The sequence below is a fragment of the Heterodontus francisci genome, chromosome 9 (assembly GCF_036365525.1).
Source record: "Heterodontus francisci isolate sHetFra1 chromosome 9, sHetFra1.hap1, whole genome shotgun sequence".
In the NCBI taxonomy this organism is placed as follows: domain Eukaryota; kingdom Metazoa; phylum Chordata; class Chondrichthyes; order Heterodontiformes; family Heterodontidae; genus Heterodontus; species Heterodontus francisci.
In genome coordinates, this window is record NC_090379.1 from 84,318,989 (window position 1) to 84,333,232 (window position 14,244).

Below are 14,244 nucleotides of genomic sequence, written 5' to 3' on the forward strand. Positions count from 1 at the left end.
ACTTGACAGGGTAGATGCAGGAAAGATGTTCCCGATGATGGGGGAGTCCAGAACCTGGGGTCATAGTCTAAGGATACGGGGTAAACCTTTCAGGACTGAGATGAGGAGACATTTCTTCACCCAGAGAGTGGTGAACCTGTGGAATTCGCTACCATAGAAAGCGGTTGAGGCCAAAACATTGTATGTTTTCTAGAAGGAGTTAGATATAGCTCTTGGGTCTAAAGGGATCAAAGGGTATGGGGCGAAAGTGGGAACAGGTTACTGAGTTGGATGATCAGCCATGACCATAATGAATGGCGGAGCAGGCACGAAGGGCTGAATGGCCTACTCCTGCTCCTATTTTCTCCTATCTCCTATATTCTATGTTTCTATGGGAGGAGGCTGTTAAGTGACCATTAATTGGCCACTTAAGGCTTCAATTGGCCTGTGGGCGGGAAGGCCATCCTCGGCCTTCCCCACCCATGACAAAATTAAATATTGTCGGGTAGGCAATGGGCACTTCATCCATCCTCCACCTTCCCTCATTATTTTACGGGCCCCCGCCGCACTGCCCATCTCTAGAGGGCTGATAAAATTCAGCCCATGATTCTAACAAGCCATGCATTGGGTTGCAAAAGTTTAATTAGGCATGTGATTGACCTTCAACTGATGGTTTGGATCAGCTTTGAAAGATTTATCAATCTCTGAGCAGAGGTCCTGCCCTTTTCACTTGGCTTTTAAAGGTAAGTGCTTGTAAATTCTGCAGGAGTTTTCCTGATCTCCATCTGTAACTTCAGATAAAAATGGCTATGATTGAACAAGTGATTTACACATTGTTCAACTGAGTAACAATAACCTTGAGTGTGGCGTGCCGGCTCAAATTAATCACATTGCTGGATTTTCCCAAAGTACTAGCTCAGGTGGAAATCATTGATCTGGCCATCAGGTTACTGTTTCTCTTCTGGTAGCATCAATTACTCCTACTTATCTGTCCACTGTGACTCATCTGTAGCCACCCTCTCAAGGTAACTCACCCTGTTCTCCAGGGTGTCAATGCTTGTAAACACTGCTGTATGATATACACGGTGCTGTGTTTTCCAGGTCAATTCAACACTGACTGGAGGCTAGAGCTCTTCAAGGTGTACCACCAATTATAGAAACATCTATAAGACTGGCTTTAAGGACTTCCATACAAAAGATATAGGACTAGAATTTAGTCTGCCCTGGTATTTGAGCGTGGGGGCTGTGATTTGCAACTTGCCCATGCCTGTTGAAATCAAGGTGGGCAGAATGTAATTTTTGTCTACCCACCTTATTTGGCTGATAGCAGGGTTGGGCCGAGCGGCTGTGTTCCTGCACAGTTCCTTTGCTCTCTAATGCTGTCTGCAGTCTCTGTGCATGTTGTTTGGCGCTCACGTACTCCAGGCAGCCTGCTCCTCTTAAAGGCTCTTTCCCTATTAAAGGGAGGCTGCACACCTGAAATCATGACTGATGGAAAATGATTTTGAAGCATTAGAAGCATGTCGCAGCAGGTAAGGGAGACGGCTCTCCAGTTTAGTGACGCCACATTGGAAGGTGAATGCGAGAGTGTGAATGTTTCTCCAGGAGGGAAAAAAGCCCCCATAACATAACCTGAAGAGGGAATGGGAGCACGTAGCCTGGGAAGTTAATGCCCATAGTCTGGCACCACGGACACGACAGCAATGTGGGAAATAATACGATGACCTCACACGAGTAGTCAAGATGAGTGAATGCACCCTCACAGAACATCTCATGAGCACCACGCCAACAACCTCTCACTCCGCGAAATGTACTATACCCCCAGCACTCCCCACCATTCAGGTCTAACATCCAGATACTCCATCTCACCCCCACACACTTACCAATGCTGCCAGCATCACACCTCCTCTCGCTGCCTCCACAAACCTCCAATTATTCAGCTATGGCAGGCATATCACCCGAGCACAGTACCATCACTGGCACTCCACTCTCACTCTTGCAGAAGGCTGCCGATAACATTAGAAAGAAGATGATTGGAGTGGTGTCTCCACAAATCCATTGCCTGAACCCCCTGGAGGAGATGGTGCTCCGCATTATGGAGCAGAGGCACTATGCCTGTGGCACCTTGTGCAGCAGAGGCTTTCCAGGATGAGGGTAAGTGACAGCCTTATGCCCTTCCCTTCTCACCCTCATCCTGAAATGTGGGATCAAGTTGAAGCTGAATATGGTGTGAACATGGAACTCCTGCTTTCCTCCCCAGCCCACTTCCCTCATGCCAATCTTTCCCTTCTGCTTGTACACCTTCAGATACAGAAGAGCTGGTACCTGAACAACCTCAGCAGAGGCAGGAGGAGGAAGAGCTATCCCATGAAAGTAATTAGGATGCACCATCACTTGATCTTACACTCGCAACCACCAGCTCAGAAACGGGCACTGTGAGAATCTTATGGGCAGTGTAGAGTCGGGATCTGTAAATGGTGAGTCACTGGACATGACTGGGCTGGAGCCAGGCTGGGGGAGAGGATAGCTCATAGGCCAGCTCCCAGGAGGGTGAGTCCACGGATGGGTCCTGCTGCAAGTGACTCAGATGAGGACTTTGATGCGGTGGTATGCAGGAGGACATTGATGATGATACACACTGAGATGCTTGGGGCATTGGGAGGCCTACTAGATAGTCTCCCGTCACTGTCCAGGAGAATGGAAAAGTCAGCTGCAACATGGCAGAAGGCATCACGCAAAGCCTGGAGCCCATCCCTTCCAGCATGGGAGTGACGACCAACTCTATGACAACGCTTTCAGACTGAACAACGATGGAGCATCTGGTGGCCGCTGCCTCAGCTTCCATTGTAGCACAGGCAGAATCCTCCAGAGGTCTCAAAGCTTCAGTGGAAGCTCAGATGGAGGTCATGATCCATGGTTGCTGCTACCCAGACTCAGACTGCTACCATCATAGGTGCAGATCTTGGTGCTGAAAGGTGCATGCAGGCTCTCACAACAGCCCAACAATCTGTGCTCTAGTATATCACTAGGAATACTGAAGTACCATCCTGGGGGAGTGCTAGTGGCTCTGTGGAGCATGAACCTGCTCTCCTCTCTCAGAGCAACAGCAGTCTTGCTTCCGCCACTGTCACACCACCATTGCCCTTGCTGTTGCCTCTCTGCCAGCCAGCTCAGACTGCTGCCGCCCATGCGCTGAATCCGAAGCCAGGTCCCTAAGGCTCAGAGCTGCTCAAGGGTGTCCTGCAAGGCCACTTGCAGTCTCCCCATGGAAAGTCAGCAGCCATCCACCAACCAGGCTGCAGCCACTGGGCTAGTACTGCAAAGGAGCACTAGGACAGGCAAAAGGACCCGCAAGACAGGCAATAAGGGAACTCACAAGAGAAATACTGAATTGTTTTTTGTATAATTGGATATGTTGTTGCATAAAGATTTTTTGTGAAGGTTCTTGTTGGTGGCCTTTATTGCTGGATGTTGGGCAAAAGGATATTGTGATAGGGGGCTGGATTTACTGAGCCCATTGCGGGTCCCAGCAGCGAACCCGAGAGTGGCCACCATCCCCGCTTTTCACGCGTGCAGCTGATCCGCCACGATCATGTGGCGGGCAACCAATTATATAATGGAGGTGAAAGGGGTCAGACAATTACGTGACGGGGGCAGAATTCGAGGTGCCAAATACAGCGTCAGATGACTCCGGAGCATGTGACAGCACCATATTTAAAGGCCTGCCAGCCTTGCATTCAATTGTGCCTAGTTTAAAAAAGTGCCTTCCTGAGTGCCCTCTGCTGTCCCAGGACCCCTTCTGCTATCTCTGCTGCCCTAGGACCACAAATAAGCACAGATCTGCACACCATTGCCTTGATCATGAGCAGCAGCAAGGTGAGAAAAGGACAAGGCCTCTGGAGTCTTCTCCAGATCCTCGTTCTTCTCTGGTGAGCAGGGTGGTTCAAATGAGCCTTGAAAGGGAGGAGGAGAGGTTGACCTCCACAGCTGGGAGCTCTCCCTGAGGTGCTCTGAGTGTAGACAGTGACTCCTCAGCCCCTCCACCAGTGAGTCCGGTTCCTACAGCTGTGACGCCTGAGGACAGTCATGCATCTGTGCAGGAAACCCTCAGGCAACCTGGGCCCTCCAGACCTCAGGCAGCCAGAGGACAGCTGTCGAAGTCATCACAGGCCAAGGGGCAGTGTGGTCAGCAGCCTGCCTCCAGCCTAGCTCCCAGTGCAGGGCTCACACCTCGTAGAAGCCTCAATTCATGCCTTAATTATGAGGTGCTAACTTCATCCTTCCACCTTAGTTAATGCAACGTAGGCACAGCCCTCATTTGACTAGCGTCTCCCATGGGCTATAGCGTGTGATTCAGCTGGGCACTAGGCACAGAACACAAGTAGAAAGGAGGTAACAGACTGAATGCATTGAGGTGAATTTTTATTGATTTTTATCTGAGAGACCATCATGGTGGCTGGAAGTGGGTAAGTATGAGACTGTCTCTTGCCTCCTTGGTCCATCACTCAGCCTGCCAGGCCTCTGGCGCAAGGGGCTCAATATCCAATGCTGCCTGCTCATTTCACTCTTCTGCATCCTCCTCGTCAATCATGTCCTTGTCATTCAAGGTCTCCCCCTCCCACCTTGCAGTGCTAGATAGTGTAGAGCACAGCAGATCACCACAATACGCGAGACACTCACTGGAACATACTGCAGGGCTCCACCAGATCGATCGAGGCAGCGGAATCTCATCTTCAGCAACTAATGGCCTGCTCGATGGCTGCTCATGTGGAGCCGTGGCAGGTGTTGTACCTCTCCTCTGCTGCAGTGCAAGGGTTCCTGACAGGCATAAGAAGCCAAGTCTTCAATGGGTAGCCCTTGTCCCTGAGAATACATCCCCAAAGGTGAGTGGGAGGCCTGAAGAGCTGTGGCACCTGGGACTGTCGAAGTATGTAGGGGTGTGGCTGCTTCCCAGGAAGTGGGCACACACTTGCAGGAAACACTTTAAGTGGTCACAGACCAGTTGAACGTTGATGGAACGGAAGCCCTTCCTGTTGATGAAGGTAAATAGCTGGTCCGTTGGAGCCTTGATGGTCACGTGTGTGCAATATATCACACCTTGCACCTGGGGGAATCCAGCGATGACCCCGAATCGGATGGCCCCCTTGGCTTGACTGTCAGGTTCAGTCCTGTATGCACATAGTCGCTGGCCCTCTTGAACAGGGCATTGGTCAACTCCTTGATGCAGCAGTGGGCTGCTGCCTGGGAGACCCCACACATGTCCCTGGTGGATCCTTGGCATGATCCATACATTTAAAAGTTTAGTGCCGCTGTGATCTTCAGGGCCACAGGCATAGAGTGACCCCCAATTCCCATAGGTCGCAACTCGTCCTGCAGCAGGGTGCATAAGTCAGTGACAGCCTTCCTGGAGAGCCATAGTCTTTGGCTGGCAATGCCGCTCGGACATTTGGAGGTAACTAAATTGAGTATGATACATTCTCTGGCGCAGGTGGGCCTTTCTTGGCATGGCTGGTTGCTGCTACTCTTGTTGTGGAGCTTCACAGGCAGGCATAGCTGCTCCTGGCCCTCCCTCCAGTGGCAATGCTACATCACGCCTCGGGAGATCCAAAAAGGTAGAGTGTATGAGGCCCACGCCAGGTGATCAGTAGGCCAGAGCGCTGTCCTTGCAGACACGAACCTGCCTTGGCAACTTTCCCTTAGCTATCCTCACGACAGACTCGCTAATGGCCCTCAATGCCCATCCTTGCTGATAACCAACGCTCTCACCCAGTATTATGGGTACCTGTCCCTCTCACCCAACAGTTTGGGCATCCGATACTGCCACCCAAAACCAAGCCTCCTTTGTAAACCACCCGAGATCCAGCTCACCAATGCAGAGCGCACAGCACTGCAGGCTGACAATGGCTTCCGCTTCCCCCTCTTCCACTATCAAATGCTGGTCATGGCTGCCTACCGGTCACAGCACTGAGGCCCTGCTGAGGTGTCGCCAGCTTTCAATGGCCAGACATCCATAGGTGCATGAGGGCCGCCCATTGTACACTTAATTCCAAATCCCCATTGAATCGCTTTCAATTACATGCAAATGCATTAAAACTAACTGTTCTACAATTTAAAATGCAGTCCTGTTGCATCAGGGCTGTGATGCCACCTTGATGCTTTCCTGCTGCTGACTAAATCTGGAACAGACTTTGGACTTCCAGGCAAACTCACCAGATCCTATTCTCCAGTCCCCCCCAAGCCTCCAAAATCCCACTCTAAACAGCTGCACTAAATTCAGCTCAGGGAGTATGAAATGGATGTAGCGGTGGTGATAGGTGGGCTCAAGCTGGAATGGAGGAGTTATCTGAAATGGAAGTGGAGTCCCACTGTCTGATATTCCAGCCAGTTATGATGGATCCAGGATGCCTCGTCCTGCGCCACCTCCTCTTCCTTCTCACAGAGCTTGCCCTCTCTACCTTCTTCATTCCAAATCCTGGTCATGCCGCAGACCAGGAGGCAATGGAAGAACTGTCCCCCTACATGGATCAAGTAGTTGTCCCTCCAACTTGACTGTACTTCTAAACTGGCAGAAAACACCTCCAGGAGTCCAGTACAGAGCTCCTACTGACAGTGCCCAAGTCGGACACTGAACACCACCTCACTTTGAACTTATGGACTGACCCTTTCATTAGCACAGGTTCAGGTCCCCTCTTGCAGCTACTTGCCTGATCTTTCGTGAGTAATGTATTAATTTGCAGGCTGGGCTTTTGTCAACAATGTTTTCAACCTTGGTGTTGCATTAGCCAGTTTGGCTGTGTTGCGTCAGGGTAGCGTCGGCCTGAGCTGTTCTTGCAAATCTGCATGTGCCCTTATGCCATTCAGGCTGTGCAGGAAACGGCCAGTGGTGTGGCCCAGGCCACACAGTAAGCAGTGCAAGGTCTCCATAGTGCTGCTACAAGCGCTGTTAAGCAAATCAATTTCTAGCCCACAGTGTCTGATAGTTTTATGGTTGTGTGTAATTCCTTGGGTTGTGGTGACATAGCCCCAATATTTAAGTCTTTAAGCATCCCCCCCCTTTTCCTGACCCTCTCCAGCCCATCATGCGGTGGGCGGGTGTGCGGGGGTGGGGCATGGTGGTTAATATCGAGGACATTGATTTAACCTTTGTTGGACCCAAATAAATAAGCTATGTGAGAAAAAGCTGACAGACATAATACAACTCTGCAATGTCCATTTGCACTTCAGACGGGAAACCAGCAGGAGTAGATGGGGGTCTTTCTTAGAGGCCCAGCAGATTTCAGCTTTTGAAGGCTGGCAGTTAGCTGCTTGCCTGCTTCAGGTAGAAAGCTGCAGGTAGCTGGCGGGGGAAGAACGATGATCAGGTGGTCCTGATGCCGCCTGCCAGCACCAACTGCAAGTTGCCAGCAGCAAGAGAGGCAGTTGCAAGGGTGTTGCAGCTGGCAACTGTGGGAGACCAGCCTAACAGAGGCCAAGAGCTTCCTTATGTGTCCTTGAGGAGCACCCTTGCTCCTTCCAGTCCTACTAAGGAAATATATTTTTAAACTTACTTTAGAGGGCGTTGCTGGCTTCCTGACAGTTTTACCTGTTGGGGCAGTCATGGCGAACCCCTTCAGGAGCAGGCTCAAAAACCATTAAGGTTCAAAAATGTAACAACAAGATCAATCTAGCGCTGATTCTAAAGCAAAATTGAAAAGAAAACTATGATTCATGTTGGGCAGCTACTCCCATCTCCAGAAGCTAGTCTGATTAGATAAACCCATTGGAGACAATGCCATCTGTGAATTATGGTCAAAATCATTAAGTGGGAATACTGGTCATATCACATGGCTGGAAATGACCAATCTATTTATGGCACTTATAGAAATTTTCAGCTTTTATATTTTACAATCAGTTGAGGTTGTACTGCACATGTCATATGGAATGTGATTTGATTTCTAATTATTTCACTACACAAGTTGTATAGAAAAAAGATGTGCATTGTACTTACCATTTTGAATAAAAGCTTCCATTTTTTCTTTGAAAGGTTGGAGCTCCTGCTCTGATGACTGCTGGCAAACAAGCCTTATTTCTTTCTCGCACGCTGAAAAATGCATAAATCACCAAGTATTATTTTTCAAAACACAATTATTTGTCAAGGTTACAGTATTTAATCTAAATCTCATGAACAATAACCAAAGTATGTTCACCAAGAGTCCAAAAACTATCAAACTTGTGGCCAAATTATGCAAAAAGCCAAATCATATTTAAAACAGGGTTCTGGATTAAAATTTTGAATTTATTGTTTTGTTAACATTGATTGCCGAATAATTTGAACAAATGCACAACTGCTGTAACACAACTGTACTTAAAATTGATAATGATGCTTTAATTTTAGCTTTGATTATGCTTGTAAATATGATCATTAGCAACCCTATATAAAATGCTTACAATATGTTTTAAAATTTGTGTTAGATTAAAAGTCTATTAGTATTAGGCAAATAGTTCAACGTTGATTATCCATATGTGCAGCTATCAATTCAGTAAACCTCCCAATAATTGGAACAAGCAGTAACTTCCTAGGGTGTTTAAAGGACCCTCCTCTTTATGGAATAATACAGCACAGACGGAGGCCATTTAGTCTATGCCAACACTTTTCTAAAGCAATCTGAAACTAATCTTCGTCCTCACACTTCCCCCTTTGCCCTGTATCCTTCTTTATTTCAAATATTTATTCAATTATCCCTAGAAAGATGCAATAGTCTCAACTCTTTCCTGTAGCAAAGATTTTACTACTCCAAAAACCCTGTGTAAAGAAACTACTTCCAACCTCTCTTCTCATTCTGGGGGTGAATTTCTGCCAGGGACGATGGTGGTGTAGTGATAATGTCACTGGACTAGTATTCCAAAGGCCCATGCTAATACCATCGGGACAAATGTTCAAATCCCATCTTGGCAGCTGGTTGAATTTAAATTCAATTAGTAAATGTCTGGAATTGAAAGCTAATCTCAATAATGGTGCAATGAAACTACCACCAAAAGTTGTAAAAACCCATTTGGTTCACTCATGTCTTTTCGGGAAGGAAATCTGCCGTCTTTACCTGGTCTGGCCTACATGTGATTCCAGACCCACAGCAATATGGTTGACTCTTAACTGCCCTCTGAAATGGCCGAACAAGCCACTCAGTTGTCTTGGTCAATTAAGGATAGGAAAAAATGCTGGCTATGCTAGCGATGCCCACATCCCATGAAAAAATTTAAAAACAACTCATTTAAGAGAAATCTTGTCAAGAGCTGTGGAAAACTCCTGCATAAGCTCACCTCCTCTAACAATTATAAAATTGATGCCTCCTTGTTTTGATATCATAACCAAAGGAAGCAATTTTTTAAATTTATTTTTTCAAAACTCAAGATGATTTAAAAACCTTTACTAAATGTCCTCCTAGCCTTCTCTGCTCCAGAGGAAATACTCCTATTAAATAGTCATTTGGTGGTACAGAACTGAGTGTTGTTGAAAGTAGAGACATGTTTTCAAAGCTTTTCTTCTTGCACTCATCAGGATCATCAACAAAAATACCAACGTAAGGGGAAGCAACATTATACAGTATGAGAGTGCTGATTGGTTGGCAAGTGAACTCTGATTGGTAGAGGTGTTGCCATGGAAAATGCACCAGTTTATGGTGACTGACAGTTAACTGTCAAGTTTTGTTTGAAATAGAAGCCAGGCAGCTTGACTCTGATTGGTCAAGGCACTGAACTGAGGAATGAACCAGCGATTGGCTGTCACTTATTTTGTTTAGCTGAAACAGGCACAATGTGTGTACATGTTCTTTCTGTCTGCAAAGAACAGGGCCCTGTGTATTAATATATGTAGCTGCCGGTATGCACAAATGTGCCATACTGCGAGCCCTATTGACAATCTTAAATTGGTTGTCAGCGCAATTCTTAGCACATTGAGGATTATTTAGCAAATGACGTCCAATCGTGGAATATTATCTAAAGTTGGTCACTGTGTTTTGAGTTTTGCAAGCACGGGATGGTTGGGTACAGCCTGTACCTTGACTGTTGCGAATAGCGGAAGGGACATGTTGTTTGATATGATCCGCCAGTCTTTGGGACATACAGTCTATATACCTAGCATCACACTGGCATTGAAATTTATTTATCACATTACTCATTTGTGTGATAGGCAGGACGTCTTTTTGGCTTGACGGTAGCATCCTGTTAGTGATGAACACCACACTTGTTGCTACTGCATAGTAGCAGCGTGAAACAGCTACCTTTACGTGTTGCACATGTGTACATGTTCTTTGCAGGCAAAAAGAACATGTACACATATTGCGCCTGTTTCAGCTAAACAAAATAAGTGACAAGCTGCTTGCTTTAAATTTCAAACAAAGCTCGATAGTTAATTGTTAGTCACCATAAACTGGTGCATTCTCCAACAATCAGAGTTCACTTGCCAACCAATCAGCACTTTCTTTTCATACAGAATAAAGTTGTTGCTGCCCTTGACATTGGTATTCTTGCGGATTGTCCAGATGAGTGCAAGATGAAAAGCTTCGACAGCATGTCTCTATTTTCAGCAATAATCCTATGAACTAAATTTATCTTCACAATTATAGTTTCCCAACTCTGACATCATCTTGATAAATCTACACTATATGATCTCAATGGCTTTAAATGTTCTTGCTATGATGGGGAATCCAAAACTATAAATAGCACTCTTAACTGTTGCCCAGCCAAGATAAATTTATAAATATATTGTTATTTCTTTCCTCCTCTAACGGGAGTCCCTAATTCAGGAAACCAAAAAAACTGCTGATCTTTTTAATTTGCTATCAGAGAATTATGTATTTGACCCCTTAGAAATCTCTATTCACCCAAACCCTTCAGCACCTTTCCACTGATGTTAGATTTCCATTCCAAGTTTCTGCTCGCAAAATGTTTCACCACACACTCAGATGCATCTGTCACCTGCCTGCCCATTCCATTAAACTGCTGTCAGAAAACTTCAAGACTGTGCTGATTGTGCCCAAGTCCAAAACATCCATTTACACTTCAAGAACCAAAGTGTGCCCCGCACTCTGTACACCACAACCAACCCATTTCTGATCCAAGCAACACCTATTTGCCCTAACTCACTGCTTCCTGGTCATCAACAAACATTGTATCCATGCTGCTATATCCCCTCTGATACCATGGGCTGCATTTTACCAGCCCCTTGACATCGTGGGTCATGGCGGGGGGGGCCCGTAAAATACTGGCAGGAGAAGCCCACCATGACCCACGATGCTGAGAAAGCACTGCCACATTTTACTGGCAGCAGCAAGGCCTCGGTGAGGCCACCCCCAGCCGCCAAACGGCAGAACCTTCATCAAAATATTAAAATTAATTAAAACAAAATGCAAATAAACCTACCTGGTCCCGGCGGCCGTCCTATGCCAATATTACTGGCGCCGGCCGCAATTCGCACGTCTTCGGAACTCCGAACGGGGAGATAATGGTAGGGAGGGGGGAGGAGTGAAATTATTAGGGCGAGGGGAGGGGGGGGGGTGGGGTGGGGTGGTGGAGGAAGCAGGGAAAACATTTTTTTTATTGGCTGTGGGGATGGTGGGAAGGGGCAAATGTGACGAGGTTGGGGGTGAAGTTCGGGGTGGGAATAAAGTTGATGTTCGGCATGTGGACCAATTATAAAAAGATTGGGGGGTGTGGGAAAGGGCCTCCAGCTTTCATTTAATGTTTTAAGGCCAATGTAAAATACTGTTGCTTGAAAAATTCAAATGTCTTCTAAGGCTGGACACGGCATGGCCACCCCCTCTACATCATTGGGGACGGCCAGTCTGCCCTCTCCCTTTAAATGAGCCTCCGCACGTAATATCACAGGGGCTCAGCGGCAGCCTCAACTGGCATTAGATTAATTGGTCTTTAGTCACCCATTTATCTATTCTCCTAGGTATTATATTGTAAACAGACATGTAACATTGTCAAGTGTGACAAAAATGATAGATTATTTATTGGAATCTTTCTTGGTCACAGAGCACACAAGCTAGTTGTTAAATCCAAGTCTTGTACACTATAAATATCAACAGATGTCTATAATTTGCTTGCAAATAGTGCAAACGTGCAAGTCATGTAAAAATGCATTGATATCTATGACATTTATGTGATGAAAATGGAGCTCGGCTCATTTCCATTCAGAAAAATATCAGTTTTTCAAATGCCTTTTGAACAGTACAGCCTAGACTATCTGGCCCCACACCTTTGTCCTTTGAATAGTTTCACTGTGTCCAGAATTCAAGTGTCACAAATGGGGGAGGACTGAAATATATTGGAGGAGTTTTTCCCTCATTTTCATTGCTTTTACATATTCCCACCCACACGTAGTCAGGCACATTCAGTGCTCCCAGACAAAGGCACTGGGGAAATGACGGTAGGCCTGTGGAGTTGTTGACATGATGAAGCACGTAACTGTTTTCTGTCCCTACCGCCCCAGAACTGCTGAAGGTTGGTATGGAGAAATATAGAATATGTAGGCCTACCTATTTTTGAATACTAAAAATTAAGAGACATGTGGGATCCACAAGATACTTGGAAAAAGCTTGCATGGGGAAGCCCTCCCATAAAAGAGACATTCATTATTTAAAAAAAAAATCATGGCCTTCATCTGAATCGAAGATTTGATGTGTGCTAACAAAAATCATAGTGATGATTCAAATTTGAGGTCAATCTTTACAGAAAACTGTATTACAAACCTATCATAGTAAATTGGAATAGCTGACATTCATTAGTTGAGTACAGTAAAGAACTTGCAAGCACATTTTTACTGTGAATTTTTCTGAATACTGCTAATATACTACTTTATACATTTGCAAAACCTGCCAACATACCAAGATATTAAAACATAAGTTTCTGTGATATCTGAGTCAGTTGGTTTGCTGAAATCCAGAAATTCATTATGATTAATATTTTTACAAGTTTTATTTTTGTTTTGCAGGATCCCTCTGAGGACCAAGAAAGTGAACGTGATTCACTGTAAAGACTCCACCTACGTTGTTCATAACTGATTGCAAAGAGGTCACTATACTTAGTATAAGATTGACTTGTCTAAATAGGCCAGATTTTATTCTGGCGGCAGGGTTCTCAGCAGCGTCCAGAAGACTGGGGGAGAGTCCACCTCAGTTCTCCGTCGGACCCCCGTTGCAAATTAATAGTGGGCAGCCAATTAACTACCTGTCACTGGGGCTGCCGTCCCTTTAATGGACGAACTCCTGCCTCCAGAGCTGTCAGCCAATTGGAAGGCTGGCAGCGCCATTGGGTGGGAGGGAGGCCCTGCAGTACCAAAGATGTTGGAGACTCCGGGACAGTTAAGTGGGGTCGGGGTTGCTGGGCCACTCAGACAGGCACTGGTGATGGGGTTGGCGGGTGGGGAGAGTGTTCTTCCCAAGAGGGTGGTCATCACTGCTAGAGGCTCCCTCCGGGGGCCATGGATTGCCCCAAAGTAGGGAACCACACCCGGCCCCGCCAGGAGGCTGCCAGGTCTCACCTGGTGGTGTCTCCATGTGGCGGTGTCTCCACGTGGCGGTGGGCCCCTTCATCCTCCACAAAATTGGAGTGGAGGCGGGAAGAGCCCGAGCAATGTTAGGAATTGGACCCCTTGCCTTTTTTGTTTGCCCCTTGCCTCCGTTCCCGTCTCCAAGGGCCCTTTCTGTCTTTCCTAGTAAGAACCAGTCTTATCCCTGCTCCATTCAAACTCTTGACATCCTAGTTGAAATTGATGAAATTGAGAACTTTGCAAATATGAAATCAAAGGTGTAACTAATCCTTCAGCTCCACACAATAATCCATGAGCTAGGCTCATGCCAGGTTTTCCCAGGCTGGGTGGCAAAACTGACCAAAAGTAAATGTAAACAGTCAAGCAAAATAACGAATCACAGATACAAATCAATGAGTTGATGTCCTGAAACAGGAATATAGAGCTCTGCAGTATAGTACACATGAATAGAATGGACCACCATTATATTATAATGTCCACCATCCACACCCACTTTTCCAAGGCAGAAGTGACTGCTAAAGTTTGGACGGATGCATGCAAACAAGAATAATGATGTGGTGAACAGGACTTTGTATACCCCATTTTCTATTATTTCTTCTTATGCTACTAACTATTCTCTGTACACTTCTCATTCGCTCCACACCCATTCATACCACTTCATCAAAACCATTTACAAACTTTAGAGCTAAAGTACCTTTAGGTACTAATAAGTAATTGAAACCCTTCAGTACATT

At 46.2% G+C, this 14,244-nt stretch overlaps 1 protein-coding gene across 2 annotated transcripts in view; it reads right to left on the reverse strand.

The window, feature by feature from the left end:
* The window catches only part of fmn1 (formin 1), a 578,693-nt gene that overhangs the window by 190,095 nt on the left and 374,354 nt on the right, over window positions 1-14,244 (reverse strand). For both annotated transcript variants that reach the window (XM_068039414.1, XM_068039415.1), the window contains one exon: window positions 7,967-8,059. In XM_068039414.1, the coding sequence (XP_067895515.1) occupies window positions 7,967-8,059 (93 nt within the window). The remainder of the gene's footprint in view (window positions 1-7,966; window positions 8,060-14,244) is intronic.